Genomic DNA, 22,297 nt, shown 5'->3' with positions numbered 1-22,297 from the left:
TGCAGCAAGGGAGGTTTAGCTTGCAAATTAGGAAAAACTTCCTGCCTGTCAGGGTGGTGAAACACTGGAATAAATTGCCCAGGGTGGTTGTGGAGTCTCCATCCCTGGAGATATTGAAGAGCAGGTTGGACAGACACCTGTTAGGGATGATTTAGCTGTTGCTTGGTCCTGCCGTGAGGGAAGGGGACTGGACTTGATGGCCTGTCTCCCAGTTCTATGATTCTCTACACAGTCCTGGATGCAGAAAATAAGGGCTAAGAAAGGGGGAAGCCATTCTAGCAGATCCATAGCTCTGTTTACGTTAATGGGACTTCACCTATTTGTATCAGCTGGAGATCTGGCCAGTTGTCTCCAATAGAGCTACGGCTCATGTTCACCATGTTGGGATTGGTGCTCCCTGGTCCAATGGACCTATATCAATTTACATCGGACTCTCATGTGCGCCATCGACTCCCGTGTTGGCCATGTCAACGTAAAACAGCTGGCAATCTGGCTTGGTTTCATCACTCCAACAGGTGAACTCGAGTTGCATCATGATGTGAAAGATTTCCCCCAGACAACAGACTCATTAAGCTGTGTCACTGAATGTAATTACATTTGGGAAAATATTAGTTGAGTGGCCCGGGGCATTGTGAAAAGAGAAGCTTTGGTGATCCAGAAGTTTAATGGCAGTGGGTGGAAGGGAGAACTCCTGAGAAAGTTTTGGGACTCATTTGTACTTTTAATAAACTGTGAACTGGACTGAGAACAACTATCTCCCCTGAGGTTTTGTGAGAACAGGTTTATTCTTCCCACTAGAACACTAGTATAATTTAGATAAAGGTGCGACAGCTTTCCCCAGAAAACATACCGAACCAAAGGCCAACTACAGGGAACCAGATGTGGACAATACACCATGATGCACAAATTCAGCAGTAACACATACTGTGCTAGAAGGGTTAAATGAATGGATTTCTCTATACACACACATAAGCATATCTGTAACACCGACCAGCAGAACCGAACCTGGGACCTCTGGAGCTTAGTGCGTGATCTAAAACCCAGCTGGCTCTCAGTTTGGGCTGTAGAGCAAATTCCTTCTTCTCGCTGTACGTGGTCTCAGTGCCCAGACAGTGCACAAACCCCTGTCTTCTTCTGTGTTGATTTAGATCTTCTAAACAGCGCTCTTGTTTACAACTTGTAGAACCGATTTTCTTGAGCTACAGTAATGGCCACTACTTGCAAACCCACAATAGTCGTGGTGGAAGGCTGGGATTTTCAAATGAAACTAAGAGAATGAGGCACCCAAATCACATTTGGGTAGACATGTCTAATTCTCTTAGGGTCATTCAAGAACCCCATCGCTTTAACCTGCACCGTTCATGGATTTCCAAGTCACGGTGTTGTTTCAGGTCAACGCCACAAGCCAAAAACACAGGGAGGGGTTGGTACTTAACTTCTTTTACAAGTTTGATTCTTATCAGAACGGAATGAACAGGGATCCGTTCTGGTTCGCACACGACCTTCCACATCCCACTGACTTACCCAACAAACCAAACAATGGAGGTGCCAATTGTTCTTATCAGCCTCTTTAACAATCTATTCACTGTCTTCTTTCTCCTTTTTGTCCTCCTTCCCCCCGCCCTTCCCTTATTTATTCTTGGATCTGTACTTTTAATACTCAGGTCATCTGAAGAAGTGGGTTGTGCCCACTCACACTCATGATCCCATCAACATGTTTGGTTAGTCTTTAAGGTGCTGCTAGGGTTTTGTAAGTTTTTCAAGAATCCCAGCCAAAGTTCAGAGTTTATCAAGGATTAGTTCCAATATTAGCTCAACTACACAGCACCATGCTATATGACTGAGAAAACGGTCTAAGTTTCATAATTCTTCACAGATTTTTTTACCCTCCCTCCAACCTCAAATTCATGGTTACATACAAAGTTTAATGTGTGCGTTTTCTAATTTTGGGGAGGGATGTTATGTAGGTGCAGGTGGGGAGGAGGAGCTGTTATTGGGAAGATGAAGCGGGAAATCAAACATTTCAGAAATATCTAAGGCTGTTGGGTTTAATCACAGCCTCTCTTGGCATCTTTGAACTCTCTCCCCCTTTCTATTAACTCAGTCAGGGATGGTCTAGACAGTGCTGGGTCCTGCCATGAGGGCAGGGGACTGGACTCGAGACCTCTTGAGCTCCCTTCCCGTCCTAGTGTTCTATGATTCTATGATTCTATGATTTACTTTTGTTAGAAATTTTTCATGGAATTCTTCTGCTGTTTTTATAGTTTTTTCACTGGAGGCGGAAGGGATGGAGAAACACACCTACACTCTGTTCAGCTTTAAAAACAACAATAAAAAAGGTGGGATTGGGGTTCATTTAATGTGAAGAATGTGGCAATGTGCCACAACACTCATTTATTTCTCATAATAAAAACATCATTTTCATAGAATCATAGAACCATAGCGTACTAAAACTGGAAGGGACCTCGAGAGTCATCGAGTCCAGTCCCCTGCCCTCATGGCAGGACCAAATCCTGTCTAGACCATTCCTGATAGACATTTATCTAACCTACTCTTCAATATCTCCAGAGATGGGGATTCCACAACCTCCCCAGGCAACTTATTCCAGTGTTTCACCACCTTGACAGGCAAGAACTTTTATCAAAAGAAATGTTTAAAAATGCAACCAAGCCAAGACGCTGCCTTGTGGGTGTATTTAATCACAGAAAATCTGATACAGGTTCCAGTCAGGTGAGCAGAAATCTATTTAACTATTCGTATTTAGGGAATCATAGAAGCTTAGAGCAGGCAGACACCTCAGGAGACACTGAGTCCAGCCCCTTGCCCAAGGCAGGACCAACCCAACTCAACCAGCCCAGCCAGGGCTTGGTCAAGCTGGAACTTCAACACCTCTAGGGATGGAGATTCCACCCCCTCCCTAGGGCTGTGTCTACACTGGGCCACTTACTCCGGAAAATCAGCCACTTTTCCGGAATAAGCTGCGAGCTGTCTACACTGGCCCTTGAATTTCCAGAAAAGCAACGATGCTCTACTGTACAAAATCAGCCACTATTCCGGAAAAACCATTCTGCTCCCGCTCGGGCATAAGTCCTTATTCCGGAACACTGTTCCGGAAAAGGGCCAGTGTAGACAACCCAGTAGTCTTTTCCGGAAAAAAGCCCCAATCGCGGAAATGACGATCGGGGCTCTTTTCCGGAAAAGCACGTCTACATTGGCCACAGACGCTTTTTCGGAAAAAGGGCTTTTCCGGAAAAGCAGCCTGCCAATGTAGATGCACTTTTTCCGGAAAAACTAAAAACGGAATAGTATTCCGTTTTAAGCAGTTCCGGAAATTCATGCCAGTGTAGACACAGCCTAGGTGTATATTTTCACTGAAGGCTATTGGATAGCTGACATGAGCAAAACTAAGGCCAACGTCTACATGGCCATGCACTCCAAGGGCATTGCGCAACAGGTCGGACGTGCAAAGCCAGGACCTCCTACTGCAGGGCTGGGACCAGCAATCCCTCGGAGGCTGAGAGGTTGGTTGCATCAGGGCAGCCGTTGGTTTCTCTCTTCACAGAACACGCCGCGCTTGCTCAGCCCCTTTGGAGGCGGACCCCAGGGAGACCCAGCCTGCTGCGGAGCAGGATACAAGTTGGAGGCTGACTCTGGACGGTGCCAACAGCGGAGGGAGAACATGTGCTAGGACCGAGTGCAGCAGCGGCTGGTCCACGCCAGAGGAGACAGGCGTCTTCACAGAGAAAATCCTGTTTCCAAGAGGAGAGACACGCACCTGCGCCGAGGCCCCCGGGTCCTGCCCGCCGTGCCTGCGAAGTAAGGACCAGTCACTTCGGTTGTTCCACGGTAACAAGTGAGCCCCTTTTTTTCCCTGGCTCTATTTCGATCCCACTTTCCAGAGAGGGACATGAATTTGCACTGAGAATATTACCAGTGCCAGGTGGCACGCACGGCATAATTTCACCAAGGGGCAAAGGGGATAACTCTCGGGAAGGCTCCCTGCTGGACCGTGGCTTCTACTAGAGCGATGGCCGACTGCCACCCACAAGGGTCTGGCCTGCGGAGTCCAACGGAGCTACGGGCCATTCCCTCAAGCTGGGAACCTGGTTTGTGGACACCCTCTGGAGCGGGGACCAATTCACACTAGTGGGGGGCTGGATCCTTCACTCCCATGAAGCTACCTCTGGTTCAACCCTGCCACCGTGCTGGGCCTGTGGGACTAGGCCGAAGCCTTGGAATAGGACCAGGAGGACCATAAGGGTGCCGTGTGAAATATGAAGAGGATATTAGCAGGATATCCCAGGGGGTGATGGACCTTGGAAGGGACCTGGCTCGGCCAATAAAGCTGGGTGGCAAGATGGGAGCTGAGAGATGGGTTTTCCTAAATGAGAAAGGCGGGCGATTTCCCCTGCTCAGAGAGATGTGGAGAGCTGGATGTGGTTCGGGGGCTGGAGAGGCTGAGGGATTTGGGCTTATTTAGTCTGCAGCAGAGAAGAGTGAGGGGGAATTTGGTAGCAGCCTTCAACTCCTTGATGGGGGGCTCCAAAGAGGACAGAAAAACAAGGTTTGGGGTGGAGGTTGACAGATCGGGACCCTCCTCGTAGTAACCTCCTGACCCCTTGAGGGTCCTGATCCCCAGGTTGAGAACCCTTGTTTTAAAGGCTGTTATAAAAATGATGGTGACTTATCCTGCCTCACGGCAGGGGGCTGGACGAGTTGACTCTTCGAGGTCCCTTCCAGCCTGACGTTTCTAGGAGTCATTTCTATGACCATCATTGTCCTAAAGAAAGATCACAGATTTGCATGACCTGACCTAAGAAAGCCTGGTCCACTTAGGAGGATGGAAATAAATATTGGTTTGCAAACAGAGCACTAAACATTAAGCCAGCAGGGAGATGTCGGGGGTGATTTTCATTAGAAGGGATGTGTTTAATCCAGGTAGACTCAACGGAAATATTTAATTCCACATTCTAGTTGATGTAGAGATTCGTTTTGGGTGTGTCTAGATGACAGGGGTTTTTCGAAAAAACTTCCCCTGCGTCAAGACCGTTGCCGTGTTCTTTCGAAAATAAATCGAAAGAATGCGACAGGTTTTTTGACCACGGAAAGCCTCGTTTTAGGAGGAAGAACACCTTTTTTCGAAAGTGCTCTTTCGAAAAACTGTGCTTTTTCGAAAGAGAGCATCCAGACTGCCTGGATGAAAATGCGGTTTGCTTTTTCGAAAGTACTGATTGTAGTCTAGACGCCTCTTTCAAAAAAGGCGCGTAGTCTAGATGTAGCCTTTGTTTCCCTCCATACTCAAATTTGTCAACAGCACAATGTTGCTGTGATGGGCCCTTCGTTCCCCATGCTTTATAAAATGGACGTGTGGACATAAACGCACCTCACTGAAAGGTGCTTGGAGAAAATTATTGCATGTGACCGTCCATCTTCATGTCATGATTGGCTGGGTCTGTTTCTCTTATTTTGGTGTGTGGATCCCTCTTGGGTGTGAAATCAGACCCATGGAGTGGGGGATACTTTATGGTTTTTAAATGTATAAATGGAAAGCCATCAAGTGGGGCCACAGTGTCTGGGCGGTCCTATGCAAACAGCCTTTGGTCCTTATGGCTTAGCCGTGGTCGGTAGGGACGGGACCGGTGACTCCCCATCCAATAAGGGAATCTGTAAAAACAATAGGAAATTTGGAGTCTTTTGTCTTTGGCTGGCTGGACACACCCGAGGAAGGTGAACCAGAGACTCCAGGGGAGGGGATGACGCTGTTTTTGAGGGTGCAGCTGGAACAGACACAGTCTGAGGTCGAGTTGATAAGAAATTTGTGCTGAGGATTTTAGTGTCAAAATTAGCGAAGTGTTTTTGGTTACTTTTGAGTTTGTAACCTGCTTGGCTCGGCCTGTTCTCGCTTGTTCCCACTCGAATCCGACTGCCTGTGCTTCATAAAATCACTTTGATTTGCTATCAAGCCCAGTGTCAATAATTGTTGCCTGGAGGGGCAACCAGTGGGCACATTCCCCCGGCCATTGGCAAAGGGGGCTCACTCAAGTAATTCATTTGGGTTTGATCCCATGTGGGGAGCGGTATCCCAGAGAGATGGGCCCTAAACTGCCCTCACCTCGGACCTGAAGTGGTTTGGTGTCTGTGCTGTTTTGGGGAGGGGCAGGGATCTCAGCTTGGGGCCTCGGCCGGGGAAGACGAGCGGAGTTGGCCCAGCAGGACTGGGTGGGGAGGAGCCCCAGAGAGCAGGAAGGCGAGTGGCAGTGGCCGTGTGAGCACCCCGGGAGTTCCCCCCAGGGATCTGCTGTGACCACCCCTCATCACAGTTGCATTTCTGTATCGGGGGTTTTTCGGCCCCAACAAGACACTAGGTAGGTGAGAGCACAGGAACGGTTTTGCTGATATGTTGCGTCAATGTCTGAGTACCCGAAGAACAAACTGTCATTTTCATTCCTGTTGATCTGACCTGGCATGAGGTGGTTTGGGGGAGACCAGAGGTCCATCTGACCTGGCATGGGGTGGTTTGAGGGAGACTGAAGGTCCGTCTGACCTGGCATGAGGTGGTTTGGGGGAGATCAAAGGTCCATCTGACCTGGCATGGGGTGATTTGAGGGAGATCGAAGGTCCATCTGACCTGGAATGAGGTGGTTTGGAGGAGACTGAAGGTCCATCCAGGCCAGAAGTCTTCTCTGAAGATGGCCAATGTCAGATGCAGTAGATGGAACTAGCCAACCAGGGGAGTTTTAAATGATCTGTCTTTTGTCCACTCCCAGCTTCTCTGTTATAGATTTAGGGACATCCAAAGCATGGCGTTGTGTATGTTGTGTTCCCGGACGTCCCATTGATGGACCTATCCTCCCGGAACATATCAATGTTTTTTTATTAATTCTGACCTTCACACCCACCCTGGCACCAACATGCATAGGATGGCTCTGCATCAGGAGAAGATGTACTTCCTTACGTAGGTTTGAAACCTGCTGCCTATTCATTTCATTGGGTGGCCCCTACGGATTGTGTTATGTGAAGGGGTAGACAACACTTCCACACTGATTTTCATCACCCAAGCCATGACTGTATTGACCACTTCCATATCCTCTTTTAGTCATCTCCTCCTTCAGCTGAACAGCCCAAGGCTTTTCAATCTCTCCTCCTTTAAAAGGGGTTCTCTTCTCCTAGGGTGTGTCTACATTGCACTCTACTCGAAATAAGATACGCAATTTGCAGTATGGAATTTGCATATCTTATTTTGATTTTATTTTGAAATAGGTTATTTCAAAATTCGGCACATCTCCAATGAGGCTTGCAGGGATAGCGAAATAGCATGTATGTTATTTTGAAAAATATTTCAAAATAACGGGCGCATTCCTTGGACGTGGGGTAGCTATTTTGGGATACCTCTGGTATCCCGAAATACCTTTGCAGTGTAGATGTACCCCTAATCACTTTCGTTTGCTTTTGCCGTAACTTCTCTCCTTCATATACATCCTTTGAGAAATGGGGACACGCACAGTATTTGGGGTGTGTGACGGGTTCTGTTTTATGATGGGTACAGTACGCCTACACTGCACCCACAGGCCGAAGGAAGACACGCAATTTGCATATCTTATTTTGGTCTACTTTCGAAATAAACTGCTATTCGAAATAAACTCGAGGAGCAAGGGCTACAGGGACATTGGAACAGCAAGCCCGTTAATTCCAAATCTATTCTGAAATAACAGATTCAAAAGAGGTGGAATAGCTATTTCCGGTATCCCAAAATAGTGCCGCAGTCTAGACGTACCCCGGTCTGGCCTTTCCTAAAGGTTCCTAGCTTTCTTTGAATATATATATTTTTGACTCTCCTACGCACTGAGTGGATGGTGTCAGAGACCTCTCCACAATGACTCCATGGTGTGGTTTGTGAGGGCTAGCAAGCAGGGGTGATGTGTGGAGGGGCACAAGGAATCACATGTCCCCGAACACCATGCGTGGAAGGGGTTGGCCAACAGCCAGTGCTGGGAGATAGAGCCTCCAGAAGAAGTCCAGCCCTCCATGGTGGGGAAAGCAAGGCAAGACAAACCTGCTTGCTCTGCTCTGCTGAAACCCCTCTCCGGGACGGGAGGAGGACAGGAAAGGGAACGACAAGGCCAGAGGAGTAAAGCGAATGGGGACCGTTCCTGCACGCCCCTCATCACCTCCTCTTGCTGGTCCTGGCCTCACTATTGCCCCAGGCCCCCTTGGGGAAGAGGCAGGGAGGGGACAGAGCAGGGGCAGAGGGAGGTGAGGACAGGGTTGGGGGGTTGTGCTTCTAATTTTGTGTGTAGAACTGGGATTATTTGTGTTTCCAATTTGCATCCCAGTGGCCTTTGCAGGGATGAATATACTGGGCTACAGCTATCGTGTGCTCCGTTGGGTCCCATCTCAAGCCAGGCCCCTGGGAGGCGGGGGGGGGGGGGGTGAGAACTCCTCCTGGCCGGGGGGGTCAGCTCAGGGGCCAGGGATCCTCTGGCTGCAGGATTGAAGCTGGGAGAAAATGCCCCTCCGGCCCTGGAGACGATCTGACCGTGACCGGGGCAGACAGCTCCTTCGGTCCCAGGACCATGGTAGGGGGGCAGCATACTGGACCCCAGGGATCCTTTGCCCCCTCCCCACCTCGCCCCAAGCCAGAAGAGTCCTGTTTGCTCCAGCCACGGTGACTGCAAACCCAGCCTCTTTCCCCAGCCCTCACGATAAAGACTGGGGAGACTGGGCCTGAGACATTTGCCCCTCGGGTCTCTCTTTAGATCCAAAACTAGGGCTGGTCAGTAGGCGAGGCAGCAGATTTAAAACAAACCAAAGGCAGTTTTTCTTCACTCAGTGCACCATCAACTTGTGGAACTCCTTGCCAGAGGATATGGTGAAGGCTAGGACTTGAACAGGCTTCAACAAAGAGGTAGATAGATTCATGAAGGTGAGGTCCATGGCCATTAACCATTGGAAGAGTGTCCCTAGCTTCTGTTTGCCTGGAAATGGGTGATAGGGGAGGGATCATTGGATGGGATCACTGTTCTGTTCCCTCCCTCTGGGGCATCTGGCATTGGCCACTGTCGGCAGACTGGACACTGGTCTGGATGGACCTTTGGTCTGACCCAGTCTGACTATTCTGATGTTCTTATGAGGAAAAAGGAGATTTTGGTGCATTTACGGACAACACTTGACTATCTGTGAACTCTGTGGTCTTCTGGTTTGATGCACCTTCTGTTTTGTCTTCCTAGTCTCAACCCATGGCGGACCCAGAGCGGGGCAATCAAACAGACATGACAAAATTCATTCTCCTGGGATTCGGGGGTCTCCTTGACCAGAACATTTTTCTCTTTCTGCTGTTTCTAGTGATCTACGTCGCCACCGTGGCTGGGAACACCCTCATCGTGGCACTGGTGGTGGCCGATCCGCGCCTCCACACCCCCATGTACTTCTTCCTGGGGAACCTGTCCTCCTTGGAGACCTGCTACAGCTCCGCCATCCTGCCCCGGCTGCTGGCCAGTCTCCGGACCGGGAACAGGACAATTTTATTTAATGGCTGCTTCACACAGATGTATTTCTTTGGTGCACTGGCCTCTACCGAATGCTACCTCCTGGCGGCCATGTCTTACGATCGGTATTTAGCCATTTGCAAGCCCTTGCACTATTTAGTTCTGATGAATAACAGGTGTTGCGTCCAGTTGGCTGCCGGGTCCTGGCTAAGTGGGTTTTTGGCGACTGCCGTCTTTGTGTTATTCATGTCACAGTTGATATTCTGCGGTCCGAATGAAATCGACCATTTTTACTGCGATCCCGTCCCGCTGATACAGCTCGGCTGCGGGGACAAGCGTCTGATGGTGTTGCTGGATTTTATCATGGCCTGTGTATTCACCCTGCCTCCGTTTCTCCTGACCGTGTCGTCCTACGTGTGTATCATCGCCACCATCCTGCGGATCCAGTCCGCCACCGGGCGGCAAAAGGCCTTCTCCACCTGCTCCTCCCACCTCATTGTGGTGACTATTTTCTACGGGACCATCCTGGTTGCATACACGCTCCTGAAACTCGAGACGCCAAGAATCCTGAAAAAAGTGCTTTCCCTTTGCTACACGGTCCTGACCCCCCTGGCCAACCCACTCATCTATAGCCTGAGAAACAGAGAGTTCAAGGAAGCCTTGAGCAAAGCCATCGCTAAATACGTGACTTGCCTACAAAAATCAAACAAGTCCTAGACAACAGTTAAGGGCCAGGTTTTGAAAGCTGTTTAGGTCCCAAGTAAAAGATGGGTATTGGGCAGGAAGACACTCTTGAAACTCCCATTGGGCACCTAAATACCTTTGAAATCTGAGTTTTTCAGAGTGACCTGGGTGATTTGGGCAAAAAAGTCCAAAATTAATTTGAAAATGTCCCTGGAGTCTCATCTTAAATGAGAAATGGGGATACTCTGTGTGGATTTGTTGACGTCTTGTCTTGTCTCCATATAGCACAGTGAGCAGGCCAGCACAGTGGTTGTAGAGATTTCTGTGAGCTAATGTGCCCGGTAATGTTGTCTGTCCTTGTGTGGAATAATTGTATGTGCACCGAGGCATGTGTGAATGTGCACCACACGTAGAAACCAAAAAAATGACCTAGCTGTAGGTGCTCTGCTAATCAGCTGGGTGGGATTTGATCTCTCCTGAGCAGTACTGGTTCTTTTCTCTTTCTGGGTACATAAACCCTGACCCTGGATGAGGAGGGCGTTCCGCTCCTGCACCCTCCTATCCACTCCAATCCACCAACCCGCTCCCGCACCCTCCCTCCAGCTCCGACCCACCACACAGAGCACTGACATAGTGCCCAAAGTACAAAATCCACTACACATTTAAGCAGACCCCTGTGTTTAGCCCCTGTTTTAGCTTGCTTCTCTCCTCTTTGCAAGGCAGTGGGGGATGCGTTGGTCCCAGTAAATTGCTTCTCTGTGTTAGAAAGTGGAAGCTTGTAATGAAATGCAGAACATCTAATAAAAATAAAGCAAAAGAGATGATGTCATAGAGGGTCATGTGTGTGTGTGTGTGTGTGTGTGTGTGTGTGCACAAATGCCATTTTCTGGGGCTGAAGATGCCTGGGAGGATCCGGTCGGAATTCATGTCTGCGTTGGCCAATTGAGGAGAAGGATGATGGTGAGAGGTAACTGCAAAGTTCCGGTGATTTCTAGGCTGGTGGTTCTCACGGTGTGGTCTGTGGAGCAGTAGTGATCTACGGTTGTCTTACAGATGGGCCACGGGCTCAGGGCTTGACCCTCCCCCACTACAGCAGGTGCTCCAGCCCCATGTCAACCCCTGCCCCCCTCGCTGGGGGAAGAGGTGGGCCTTGTGGGCTGCATCCAGCCACTTCATCCACTACTGCTCCCTTCGCCCTGGCTGGGGGAGGGGCAGAACAGGAAACCACTCATCTGGAGGCTTTCCAAACCGCTCCTATTGGCCGGAATCATGGCCAATGGGAGCAGTTGGTGGGTGGTACCTGGGAATGTCAGGAGGCCCAGAGCCAGGTAAATGCTCCCCAACCTCCTCATGCCCAGACCCTACACCACCGTTACCCTCACACACACCCTTCCTGCTGAGACGTGGTACACCTGCCCACTCCAGAACCTTCCCTCCCACCATGACCCGCACCCCGCTCCTGCACCCTCCCTTTTGCTCCCACACCCTTCCTCCTGCTCCAGCTCACCATCCCATCCCCGTACCCTCCCTTGTGCTCCGACCCACCGCCCCGCTCCCACACCCTCTCTCCTGGTCTAATCCACCGCTCCGCTCCCGCACCCTCCCTCCTCCTCCCGCATCCTCCCTTCTTCTCTGAGCCATCACCCTGCTCCTACACCCTCCCTCCTGCTCCAGCTCACCACCCCATTCCTGCACCCAACCTCCTGGACAGACCCTAACCCCTCTTGCACCCATTTTGTCATCGTTGGTGGTTGGCTGGTGGTCCGTGGAAAGGTCTGCATTGAGCTGGATGGGCCATGAGCCGAAATGATTGAGCAGCCCTGTTCTTGGGGAATTTGACACCTCTGGTGTGTGGGCAGAATTTCATTTTCCTCCACAGAAGTTGTCTGCAGAGTTGCTGGCCACCGATAGGGGCCGCTAGACCGGACGGAGTCCAACTTGCAAATAGAAGAATCCCAGAATTGGAAGTGGCCTCAGGAGGCCATTGAGCCCAACCCCCGGACCAAAGCAGGACCAATCCCAACTACCTCATACCAGCCAGGGCTTGGTCAGGCCAGGAGAGGGAGAAAATCACCAGAGGATTCCTGGCAGCAGCAGGTCTCAGCATGCCCTGAAGGATGAAGGGGAAAGGGAGAAAACTCCACACGAACAATTTTTCTCCCTCTTCCTTGTGACACTGGTAGAGGGATTGGGCAGTTGTAGCTGCCTGGACTGAAACACACACACACACACACACACACACACACACACACACACACACACACAACACACACACACACACACCCCTTGCCTGCCCCATGTGGTCTCCACTTCAGCGGCAGAGCTTCAAGTGCATCCCGGCCAGCCTGTGTCTGAGACTCTGAGATCCTGAGGGCCTCTGCCAATCAACCCTGGAGGAAAATTCCTTCATGACCCCAAATATGGCGATCAGCTGAACCCTGAGCATGTGGGCAAGACTCACAAGCCAGACACCCAGAAAGTTCTCGATAGCAACTCCTATCATCCCTCCATTGACCTATTTCCCACTGATAATGAATGGTCAATTAGTTACCAAGATCATGTTATCTCATCAAACCATCCCCTTCATAAACCCATCTATTTAATCTTGAAGCCAGATAGATCTTTTGCCCCCACTACTTCCCTTGGAAGGCCGTTCCAGAACCTCACTCCTCTGATGGTTAGAAACCTCCGTCTAATCTCAAGTCTAAACTTCCTACTAGCCAGTTTATATCCATTTGTTCTGGTGTCCACATTGGTATTAATCTCTCAAGGCTCCTTCCAGTTCTAGCATGCTATGATTCCATGACATCTACCAGGGATAGTCTAGACGGGGCATGGTCCTGCCAGGAGGGCAGGGGATGGGACTTGATGACCTCTCGAGGGCCCTTCCAGTTCTAGTGTTCTACAATTCTACGATTCCGTGCTTCCCAGGTGTGACGTGCCCAATGCTTGGAGGCTGCTTTGAAAATCTTGATTGCAGTGTCTAATTGGCCAATTCGGGCGCAGCTCTTCACTTTGAGAGCCCAGCCCATCAGACCTGAACCAGGCGCACTGTGCTAAGGGTGGGCTGTTCACTCACTGCAGGAGCCAGGATGGCTCCCCTAAGAAGGGGTAATTTATCTGCTTTGCGATAGCAGGATGAGGCCCTGGCTGCATCCAGCCGGACTTTGCAATCCCTTGGGCGGATTGCATCAGGATGGGTGTTTCTGCCGTGAGTGTGGCAAAGACAGTAGCAACTCGCCAGTGTCAGACAACAGAAATCCCCCTAGGAGCTAGCATCAGGGGAGACCCGCCACCTCCTGCAAAGGATACAAAAGTGTAACGGACGCTGCGGGGAGAAGGAACCGGTTTAGAGAGCAGCGTGGTTAACGATCAGAGGGCTGGACTTGATGACCTCCTGAGGTCTCTTCCAGCCCTGGGATTCTATGTATCAGGGCTGGTCCAGGTTTCTCCCTCCTGTCTCAGCCGCGGGGGCTGTAGCTTCAGCATCCACTTGAGAAACCGGCCTGAAATGTCTTTGATTCTATGAGGATGTGAGGTCTTGACCACCTCCTCATTGGGGGGACCCAGGCCCGTGTCCAAGGAGGCTTCTGGGGATCAATGAGAGAAAAGAGCCTGAATCCTGCTTGGCAAAGCCCAAGAGGTTCCCGCTAGACCAGAAGGCTGAAGAAGCTGTGGGCGAAGGTGAGTGTTACCCCTTGGCTTGCGGCTGTCACCTGGGCGTGGGAATCCGGCTCCCTCCTCTCGCTTTTTTCCCAGACACTGTTGGTTGGGAAACAACGGTCCAAAGTCCAATCGGCAGGAACTTGGATGGGTTTATCAAGCACGTATGTTCCAAACCCTTGCACACCAGCTGGGCCTGTGTCTATAGCTTCATAGAGTTTTCCTCTTCTCCTCACCACTGCTCGATCCCCCTTCTTCTCCTTGCCCCTAGCGCTGCACGGCCTCAAATTTCCCTCCTTCTCCTCTGTTTTCACAGCAAGCGGCATTAGTGCTGCTAGCACTAATATCCATTATTAATATCCAATATTAATACCCTTAATATCCATTCTGGGGGGGGCTTGGATCTGAGGGTGAAGACTTCTGTAACTGGCAGGAGGTGTAAGGCGCAATGGTCCCTCTCTTCTTTTGCATCCCTGTGTGGATTTTTTCCACCTCCTGTGTGGAATAATTTTATGTGCACCAAGGCATGTGCAAATGTGCACCACTGGTAGAAACAAAACCTAGCGGTGGGAGCTCTGCTAATCATCTGGGCAGCGTTTGACTCTCTCCTGTGTGGCTGCCCGAGCTCACAGCTGACAGGGAACACTGGTTAGGAGTAGGGTTACTTTTGGCCACGATCACATTGGGCAAACTTTGCATCTGCTTCCACACTCCCCCTGCCTTCCAGTCTTGGGTTTCCACTTGCTTCCTCGCTTATTTAGCCTGACAACTTAGTCTCTGCGGGTATGTCTACACTACCCCGCTAGTTCGAACTAGCGGGGTAATGTATGCATACCGCACTTGCTAATGAAGCCCGGGATTTGAATTTCCCGGGCTTCATTAGCATAAGCGGGGAGCCGCCATTTTTAAATCCCCGCTGCTTCGAACCCCGTGTAGCGCGGCTACACGGGGCTCGAACTAGGTAGTTCGGACTAGGGTGCCTATTCCGAACTACCGGTACACACATTCTCACACAGCCAGTTCCACATTCTCACACACATCCCAAATGTTTTATCTTCTAATCTAAGAATCAGAGAATCTCAGAGCACTAGAACTGGAAGTCCAGTAACTCACGGCAGGACCAAGCACCCTCTAGACCATCCCTGACTGGTGTCTCTCCAACCTGCCTTTCAATATCTCCAGAGATGGAGATTCCACAGCCTCCCTAGGCAACTTATTCAAGTGTTTCACCACCCGGACAGGTGGGAAGTTTTTCCTAATGTCCCTTGCCTCCCATTGCTGCTTGTGCTGTCCTCAGAGGTCAAGGGGAACAATTTTTCTCCCTCTTCCTTGTAACACCCTTTTAGATACTTGAAAACCGCCATCATGTCCCCGCTCAGTCTTCTCCTTTCCAAACTCAACAAGCCCACTTCGTTCAGTCCTCCCTCATAGGTCATGTTCTCTAGACCTTTCATCATTTTTGTTGCTCTTCTCTGGACCCTCTCCAATTTCTCCACATCTTTCTTGAAATGCAGCACCCAGAACTGGACACAATCCTCCAACTGAGATCAAATCATCTAATATGCACCCTACCTTTCCCCTTATGATTAAAAAAGCACATCTAGAAGTGAAGGGTGGAAATAAATGTCAGCCAATTCCAATTTATCCTTTGCCGATGTTTTAGACCAGTGTTTCTCAACCAGCAGTATGAATATCCTTAGGGGTACTCGAGAGAAGTCTGGGGTGGTGCGTTAACACAATTGACATTCGGAAAAAACTGAATTTTTGCTTTACGTTTTACAGCCTTTTGTTATTTTTGTACTTTTTACACCCAAAAATGTCATCGCCCTCCCGGCTACAATTAATTTGTTTAAACAAATGTGTTGCAATGGTAGAAAAAAACGTCGAGTGTCTGAAAACTGTAGGTACTGGGGGTACTTAGATTTTTTTTTTAAAAAGGGGTAGTTTATAAAAAAATGTTGAGAAACACTGTTTTAGAATGTTTTCTCTCCTTGCTTACTTGTCCTTTAGAACTGATTGAAAATCAGTTTTATGAAAAACATATCCATTTAAAAGTTATTTCCATTTATCAGTTAACATTTTTTTTCAAGCTCCCTAGATTCTTGTCCCTGTTTACCACTGCATGGCATAAAATTAAAAAGAAGAGGAACATTGGGGGAAATGTCACAATTATTTGGCCATAAAGTAACTTTAAAAAGAAATCCCGAGATTTTTTTTAAATTTCTGTATCATAAATATGAGATTTTCCTTTTACCTCTCCATAAATTGTTCAAAATTATGAAGTTCAGCGTGGGAAATGCAAAATAAAACAGGGCTCGTGAAGTGATAATGAAATACCTCAGACGGAATGGGAGGGCAGATTTTCAGATTCATGTTACTTTATATCTCTCGTGAATGTTCCGGTTTACTAGCCTAGATGTCAACAGAGATTTTTGATCATTTGGTTTTCAGAATGTCGCTAGGCAGGTTGGATTAACAGCATCCTTTGGCAGAGAAAGCTGGAAATTCTTAAGCAGTGATCCCAAAGCAGAACCAGGAGGTGGTGGAACAGGGCACACGAAACCAAGCCAGGACATAAAAAAGGCTCAGGAGGGGAGTGTTTGGACCGGCAATGCCCCATTCATGGAGCTTTGCTTTCTGCTAGGGATGAGTGAAATCCCTGAAAGCCGTTTCTCAGACAAAAAAATGGTAGGGTGTTTTCCCAGCCACCCCGAGACTTGCTGAAATCAGGGAACCCAGAACCCGCGGCCATGGGGCAGGTTTGCTGGACAAAGTGGGGGAGTGACTCCATGCAACTGGAAGGGGTGGGATCATGGCCACAAGGGGCGGGGTTTTGGACAGAAGGGGCGGGGCAGCCAGTCCAGGGCTGGGTAGTCAGTCTTCAGCATTGCTCAGACCACGTCACACCCCTCTGCAGCCTGGAACACATGACTTTGGGCTCCACCAATGACTGAAAAGGCCCCTGGTGTGGCTGGCACCATAACGGTGACCAGAAATCCCAGGCTCTTTTGACTGATCAGGCCCAGGGAGAATGGCTCCTTTGGTCTACCTGCTGGCCAGGCGTTAGGTTGTCTCACTCGCTCTCCAAAGTTGTCACCTCCCATGGTGTGGCTCCAACACCGTCTGTGAGCTCTGCCCAGCCTTCCAGCATCTGCCTCTAGCATCTATAATTCTCTTCCAGGTTCTGCCAATGACAGTGGGCAATAGTGAGACACACCCTGCCTCAGTTTCCCCTGTCAGTTACATGGCAATATTAACACGAATGGGGACCTAGAGAGGATGGCTGGCCTATTGCTCCCCTATCCCCTCAGCCACTCCAGGACCTACCCCACCTCCCTATTTTCAGGGTGTCCCTTAGCCTGCCTTTCCTATGCAGGAGCCACCTCCAGTTATGAGACAACCAGTGCTGGCTGTGTGGCTGCTCCTAGGACTCAAACACCTCAACCTACACTCCCCAGGCAAATGCCCTCGCCCCTAAGCCACTCCAGGCAGGGTATGTGCTCAAGTGCATGTGGGGGATGGAGACTCCAAACCACAACCCTATCCTCCTCAGGCAAGTGCTGTATCTCCTAGTCCACCCAGGAACCCACCTCCCTACCTATTGAGTGTAACCCGGGCCACTCCCGTTCTGTTGCAGAGATCGGTTCGTGTTCCCCATGGCAGACGTGGTGCCGAGAAACCAAACCTCCCTCAGCCAGTTCATCCTCCAGGGATTTGGGAAGCTCCCCAAAATCCAGCTCCTTCTCTTCCTGCTGTTCCTAGTGATCTACCTTGTGACCGTGGCCGGGAACCTCCTCATGGTGGCCCTGGTGGTGGCTGACCAGCACCTCCACACCCCGATGTACTTCTTCCTGGGGAACCTGTCCTGCTTGGAGACCTGCTACAGCTCCGCCATCCTGCCCCGGATGCTGGCCGGGCTCCTGACGGGGGACAGGACCATCTCTGTGGGCGGCTGCATCACCCAATTTTGCTTTGTTGGCTTCCTTGCCTCCACCGAGTGCTACCTCCTCGCCGTGATGTCCTACGACCGCTATCTAGCCATATGCAAGCCCCTGCATTATGCAACACTCATGCGTGGCAATTTCTGCGTCCAGCTGGCATCTGTGTCTTGGATAAACGGGCTTCTAGCTACAGTCGTAACCATGTCTCTTATGTCGCAATTAACGTTCTGTGGCCCCAATGAAATTGATCATTTCTTCTGTGAATCTACACAGATGATAAATCACTACTGCAATGACGTTTACCGTATGGATCTCGTCATTACCGTTGTGGCTGCTATATTGACCCTACCCCCATTTGCGTTAACGCTGATGTCCTACGTGTGCATCATCACCACCATCCTACGTATCCCATCCACCACTGGACGGCAAAAGGCCTTCTCCACCTGCTCCTCCCACCTTATCGTGGTGACCATCTTCTATGGCACCCTGATCGTTGTGTATCTGCTGCCAAAATCCAACACCCTCCGGGACCTCAACAAAGTGTTCTCTGTCTGTTACACAATTCTGACACCGATGGTCAACCCCTTCATCTACAGCCTGAGAAACACAGAGGTGAAAGGGGCTCTGAGGAAACTTGTCCATAAATACATGGATTTGACTAGAATTCAGAAATGACACTGTCACTTTTGGAAGATGAAATAAAAATGATGGCAGCTGACTGAGTGTGTAATGCTCGAGTGTTGTGTAGACCCTTATTTCATGTGGGACACTGGGTAATGTGAGCTTCTTATCTCTGAGGATGGGCTAAGGTGTTCCTGTCACAATCAGAACCAGGATATCCGTGTCTGGAATAAAATCGAGCTCCATTGGCCATGTTGAGGCTGGGTAGATACTATCACGGTGAATTCCACAGACTAAAGCAAAGCCTTTGGTCATAGTCATAGAATCCCAAGGCTGGAAGAGACCTTAGGAGTTGAGTCCAAAGCAGAAGCAACCTCAACTCAATCATCCCAGCCAGGGCTTGGTCAAGCTGGGACTGACACCTCTAGGGATGGAGATTCCACCCCCTCCCTAGGGAACCCAGCCCAGCGCTTTCCCACCCTTCCAGGGAAATAGTTTGCCCTAATATCCAACCTAGACCTCCCCCACTGCAACTTGAGACCATTGCTCCTCGTTCTGCCCCCACTGAGAACAGCTTCTCTCCAGCCTCTCTAGAACCCCCCTTCAGGGAGTTGCAGGCTGCTCTCAAATCCCCCCTCATTCTTCTCTTCTGCAGATTACGTAAACCCAAATCCCTCAGCGTCTCCTCATAGGTCATGTAAGTCTCCTCGTAAGTTAGCTCCAGCCCGCTCATCATTTTGGTTGCCCTCTGCTGAACCCTCTCCAATGCACCCACATCTTTTCTGTAGTGGGGGGGCCCAGAACTGGATGCAATACTCCAATTTGTCTAGATCATTCTGGACCCTATCCCTGCTCTCTAAGGGTATGTCTACGAGGTGTAACGATAGTTCGGAAAAGGAATCCTAGTCCGCACTATCTAGTCCATGCTGCGTGTAGCCGCGCGGCACGGAGTCCGCACTAGCGGACATTTAAAAATGGCGGCGCCCAGCAATATGCTATTGAAGCCCGGGAAATTCAAATCCCGGGCTTCATTTGCAACTCCGGTTGCCTACATTACCACCCTAGTTCGAACTAGGTGGTAGTGTAGACATACCCTAATATATCTACTTCTCCCCTTAACTTTGAGTCATCCGCAAACTTGGCTAGGCTGCAATCCATCCTACCATCTAGGTGATTAAAAAGGCATTCAACAAAACTGATCCTAGGACCGATTCTTGGGGCATGCCACTTGACACTGACTGCCAACCTGACATCGAGCCATTGATCACTACCCATTGGGCCCGACAATCTAACCAGCGGTCTATCCACCTTACAGTCTGCCCAGAATGTCTCTGCATGTTCTGACCATGTCAACCATCACATTGGGTACCCAATGCTAGCTCTGTATCCCTGATCATGAGGGACATCTCAAGAGGGCAAAGCTGTATGTTAAAACGTGCTAGTCCCAGCCTCGCCACTGAGCTACTGGTGGCATTTCAGCTCTGCTTCAGCTCAAGCTAACACGAGGGCCAGTTGCAGCCCGGATCTCGCTGAGGGCGGCTGAGGGCTGGAGTCAGCCTTGTACTACCCATGCTATTGCCCCAGGGCGCCATGGCTGGCAGTGCCCGAGCTAGGGTAGTTAACGTTTACTGAGGTGTGTCTATTATGTATGCTACATCCCACCCCCTGTGGGCAGTGTGGACACACCCCTATGGGCTTCTGGAATCTCACCCATTATACATTGAAAATATCCAGGAATAAGAGCAGACCCCCAACTCTGTGCAGGGAAACCGGCTCATTCGCACGTCTGTGGAAGTGCACCCACCAGGTGGAACCCAACACCCTGCACAGGTACATGGTGGCACCCAACAGGCCAGGATCTGGGGTGAGGCTGAGAAGGAGAGCTCTGGGCTGTAGGGGGGGCTCCGGCTTTGTGGGGGCAGATCAATGGCAGCAGGGCCTTCCCTCAAGCAGCTCCCGGTCAGTGGTACAGAATGGGTGGTGGGGAGGGGGGCGCTAAGGCCACTTCCGGTGGCTCCTGACACCGCAGACTATGCTGCTCCCCCAGAAGCAGATGGCAGCAGGTTCCCAGCCAATGGGAGTGTGGGGCTGAGGGCAGAGCCCTATGCACTCTCTGCCCCCCAGTGTAGGAGCTGGGCCTGCTGTCAAACCCCTTCCCCCGCTTCTCACCTGGCCACCCTGCAGCAAAGAGTCCTAGTGCCCCCCATTCCACCTCCCCGTCCTGCTGGCCATTCGCCTCTTGAGCAGCTGCTCATTGCACCTCCCCCTCACTGCTCATCGAATCTTCTGCCGGCTTCTGACTCTTGGCCCAGACTGTCGCTGGAAATTCCCGCATCCCCTGGAGGAACCATAAAAAAATGAGAGAGACTCCTCACGAAGTGGGGTTCTTGTTCGATCACAGGAGCAGGGGAGAGAAACAGGCTGAACCAGTCTTATAGCCCACATCTGGAGGGCAGGCGGCCAGCTGGCTCAGAACTCTGCCCTCTCCAGTTAACTTCACAGCACTTTGGCAGGGGATCCCTTGGCCATCCACGGTTCTTTGCACTGACCGTGTCTCTCCTATTGAACCGAGTTAAACATGGCCTGACTTGCCTGCATTCCCACAAGCTGTGGTGATCATCTCTCACAAGTCCTGCATTTAACGCAAACACAATTTGCGACCCAACAACAGCCAAATTGGCTGCTAGGGGCAAAACCCCCTTGTAACAGGTGACTCTCTAGCAGACCTCAGCAGAGAAGGGGCCAAGCTGTATTTACATAACCACACCCAGGATTTCTTTCCCATTCCAGCTGGTGGTCATGGAAGCATTGATTCAGACCCTACTTACATCGGCAGGGGGGCTGTTGGGAGCAGCAAGTTGTTTCAAAGCTCCCCCATTGCATAGACTTCAAATTACATCATGCAAGCCTGAAAAATTGCTAAGTGCACAGAATTTCCATCCTTAACAAATGTTTTAGTCTGAAGGTCGTGCCCAGTCAGAAAGCCCCTGTGTACAGGAATGCAAACTGTGAAGAAAGAAAGTTCCTGGGGAATGGGAAATGATACAAGAGCCTTACCTAACAAGGGGTGTTCCAATAATAAAATAAAATGGAGAGACATGTTTCTGATACTGAGCCACAAGGGTTTAAGCCCCAGAAAGCCAACTCACCCACCTTCAACCTTGAAAGACAGGTTGGTACCTCATGCTTACGTTTCGTGTGTGTTAGGGCGTATTTACACTGCACCATGATTTCAAAATAGTTCACATTGTTTCGAAATAACAAGGTGAGCACCCACACAGCAAACCCGTTACTTCGAAATTATTTTGAAATAATGGGTTTCTTATTCCAGAATAATAAACCCTCATTTCACGAGGAATAACACCTGGTTTGAAATTACTATTTTGGAATAGCGATAGTGTAGATGCTCCACAGCAGCTATTTCGAAATAGCCCCTCCCCAGAGCCATTCAAAGTGATTACTCCGCACTGCTTCCTGTGGCTCTAAATTGAGGTAGCGCATCCACACTAAGAAAGCCTGCCGTGGACTAATTTCAAGGCTTCTCTGTAGTGTGGACATATTATTTCAAAACAGTTATTTCGGGAGTTATTTCAAAATGCACTTGGCGCATAGACACGCCCTTAGCAGGTGCACACAAAGGGTTACTGCCTGTCCCTATATTGTATTCATGATCGAAAGGAGACATTAACACTGAGATGAACCAGGAATGTTGTAATGCCTTTGTCCTTGTGTCTTTTTGACGTCTGCTCCTCCATCCTGCTAATTATTGGTGCTTCTTAGGAAATTGGAGGTTTTATTGAAAATCACAATATTGCTTCTTGTTCTATCCTCAGAGGCCGAGGAGAATAATTTTTCTCCCTCCTCCTTGTGACACCCTTGTAGATACCTGAAAACAGCTCTCAT

At 49.9% G+C, this 22,297-nt stretch overlaps 2 protein-coding genes across 3 annotated transcripts; both read left to right on the top strand.

The window, feature by feature from the left end:
- Window positions 1–9,236: 9,236 nt before the first annotated feature.
- Window positions 9,237–10,202, top strand: LOC102449233 (olfactory receptor 6B1-like). The gene has a single exon (XM_006132666.3). The coding sequence runs from the start codon at window positions 9,237–9,239 to the stop codon at window positions 10,200–10,202; it is 966 nt and encodes a 321-aa protein (XP_006132728.2).
- Window positions 10,203–15,699: 5,497 nt separating this feature from the next.
- On the top strand, window positions 15,700–18,448 carry LOC102449959 (olfactory receptor 2AP1-like). 2 transcript variants are annotated; one of them, XM_089774315.1, is made up of 2 exons: window positions 15,700–15,719; window positions 17,509–18,448. In XM_089774315.1, the coding sequence occupies exons 1-2, from the start codon at window positions 15,700–15,702 to the stop codon at window positions 18,446–18,448; spliced, it is 960 nt and encodes a 319-aa protein (XP_089630441.1). The 2 variants fall into 2 exon arrangements, with proteins under 2 accessions (XP_089630441.1, XP_006132731.1); XM_006132669.2 differs by lacking the exon at window positions 15,700–15,719 and having other exon boundaries at window positions 17,489–18,448.
- Window positions 18,449–22,297: the final 3,849 nt, after the last annotated feature.

The sequence above is a fragment of the Pelodiscus sinensis genome, chromosome 30 (genome assembly GCF_052426305.1).
Source record: "Pelodiscus sinensis isolate ZL-2025 chromosome 30, ASM5242630v1, whole genome shotgun sequence".
In the NCBI taxonomy this organism is placed as follows: domain Eukaryota; kingdom Metazoa; phylum Chordata; order Testudines; family Trionychidae; genus Pelodiscus; species Pelodiscus sinensis.
Note: the sequence above shows the minus strand (reverse complement) of the source record. Positions and strands in the feature narration are given on the sequence as shown.

Bases quoted from the DNA above. Each gene is read 5' to 3' on its own strand.
- LOC102449233 (XM_006132666.3), top strand. From the start codon at position 9,237: ATGGCGGACCCAGAGCGGGGCAATCAAACAGACATGACAAAATTCATT.
- LOC102449959 (XM_089774315.1), top strand. From the start codon at position 15,700: ATGGTAGAAAAAAACGTCGA. The intron at 15,720-17,508 runs GTGTCTGAAAAC...CGTGGTGCCGAG, and splicing joins ATGGTAGAAAAAAACGTCGA to AAACCAAACCTCCCTCAGCC.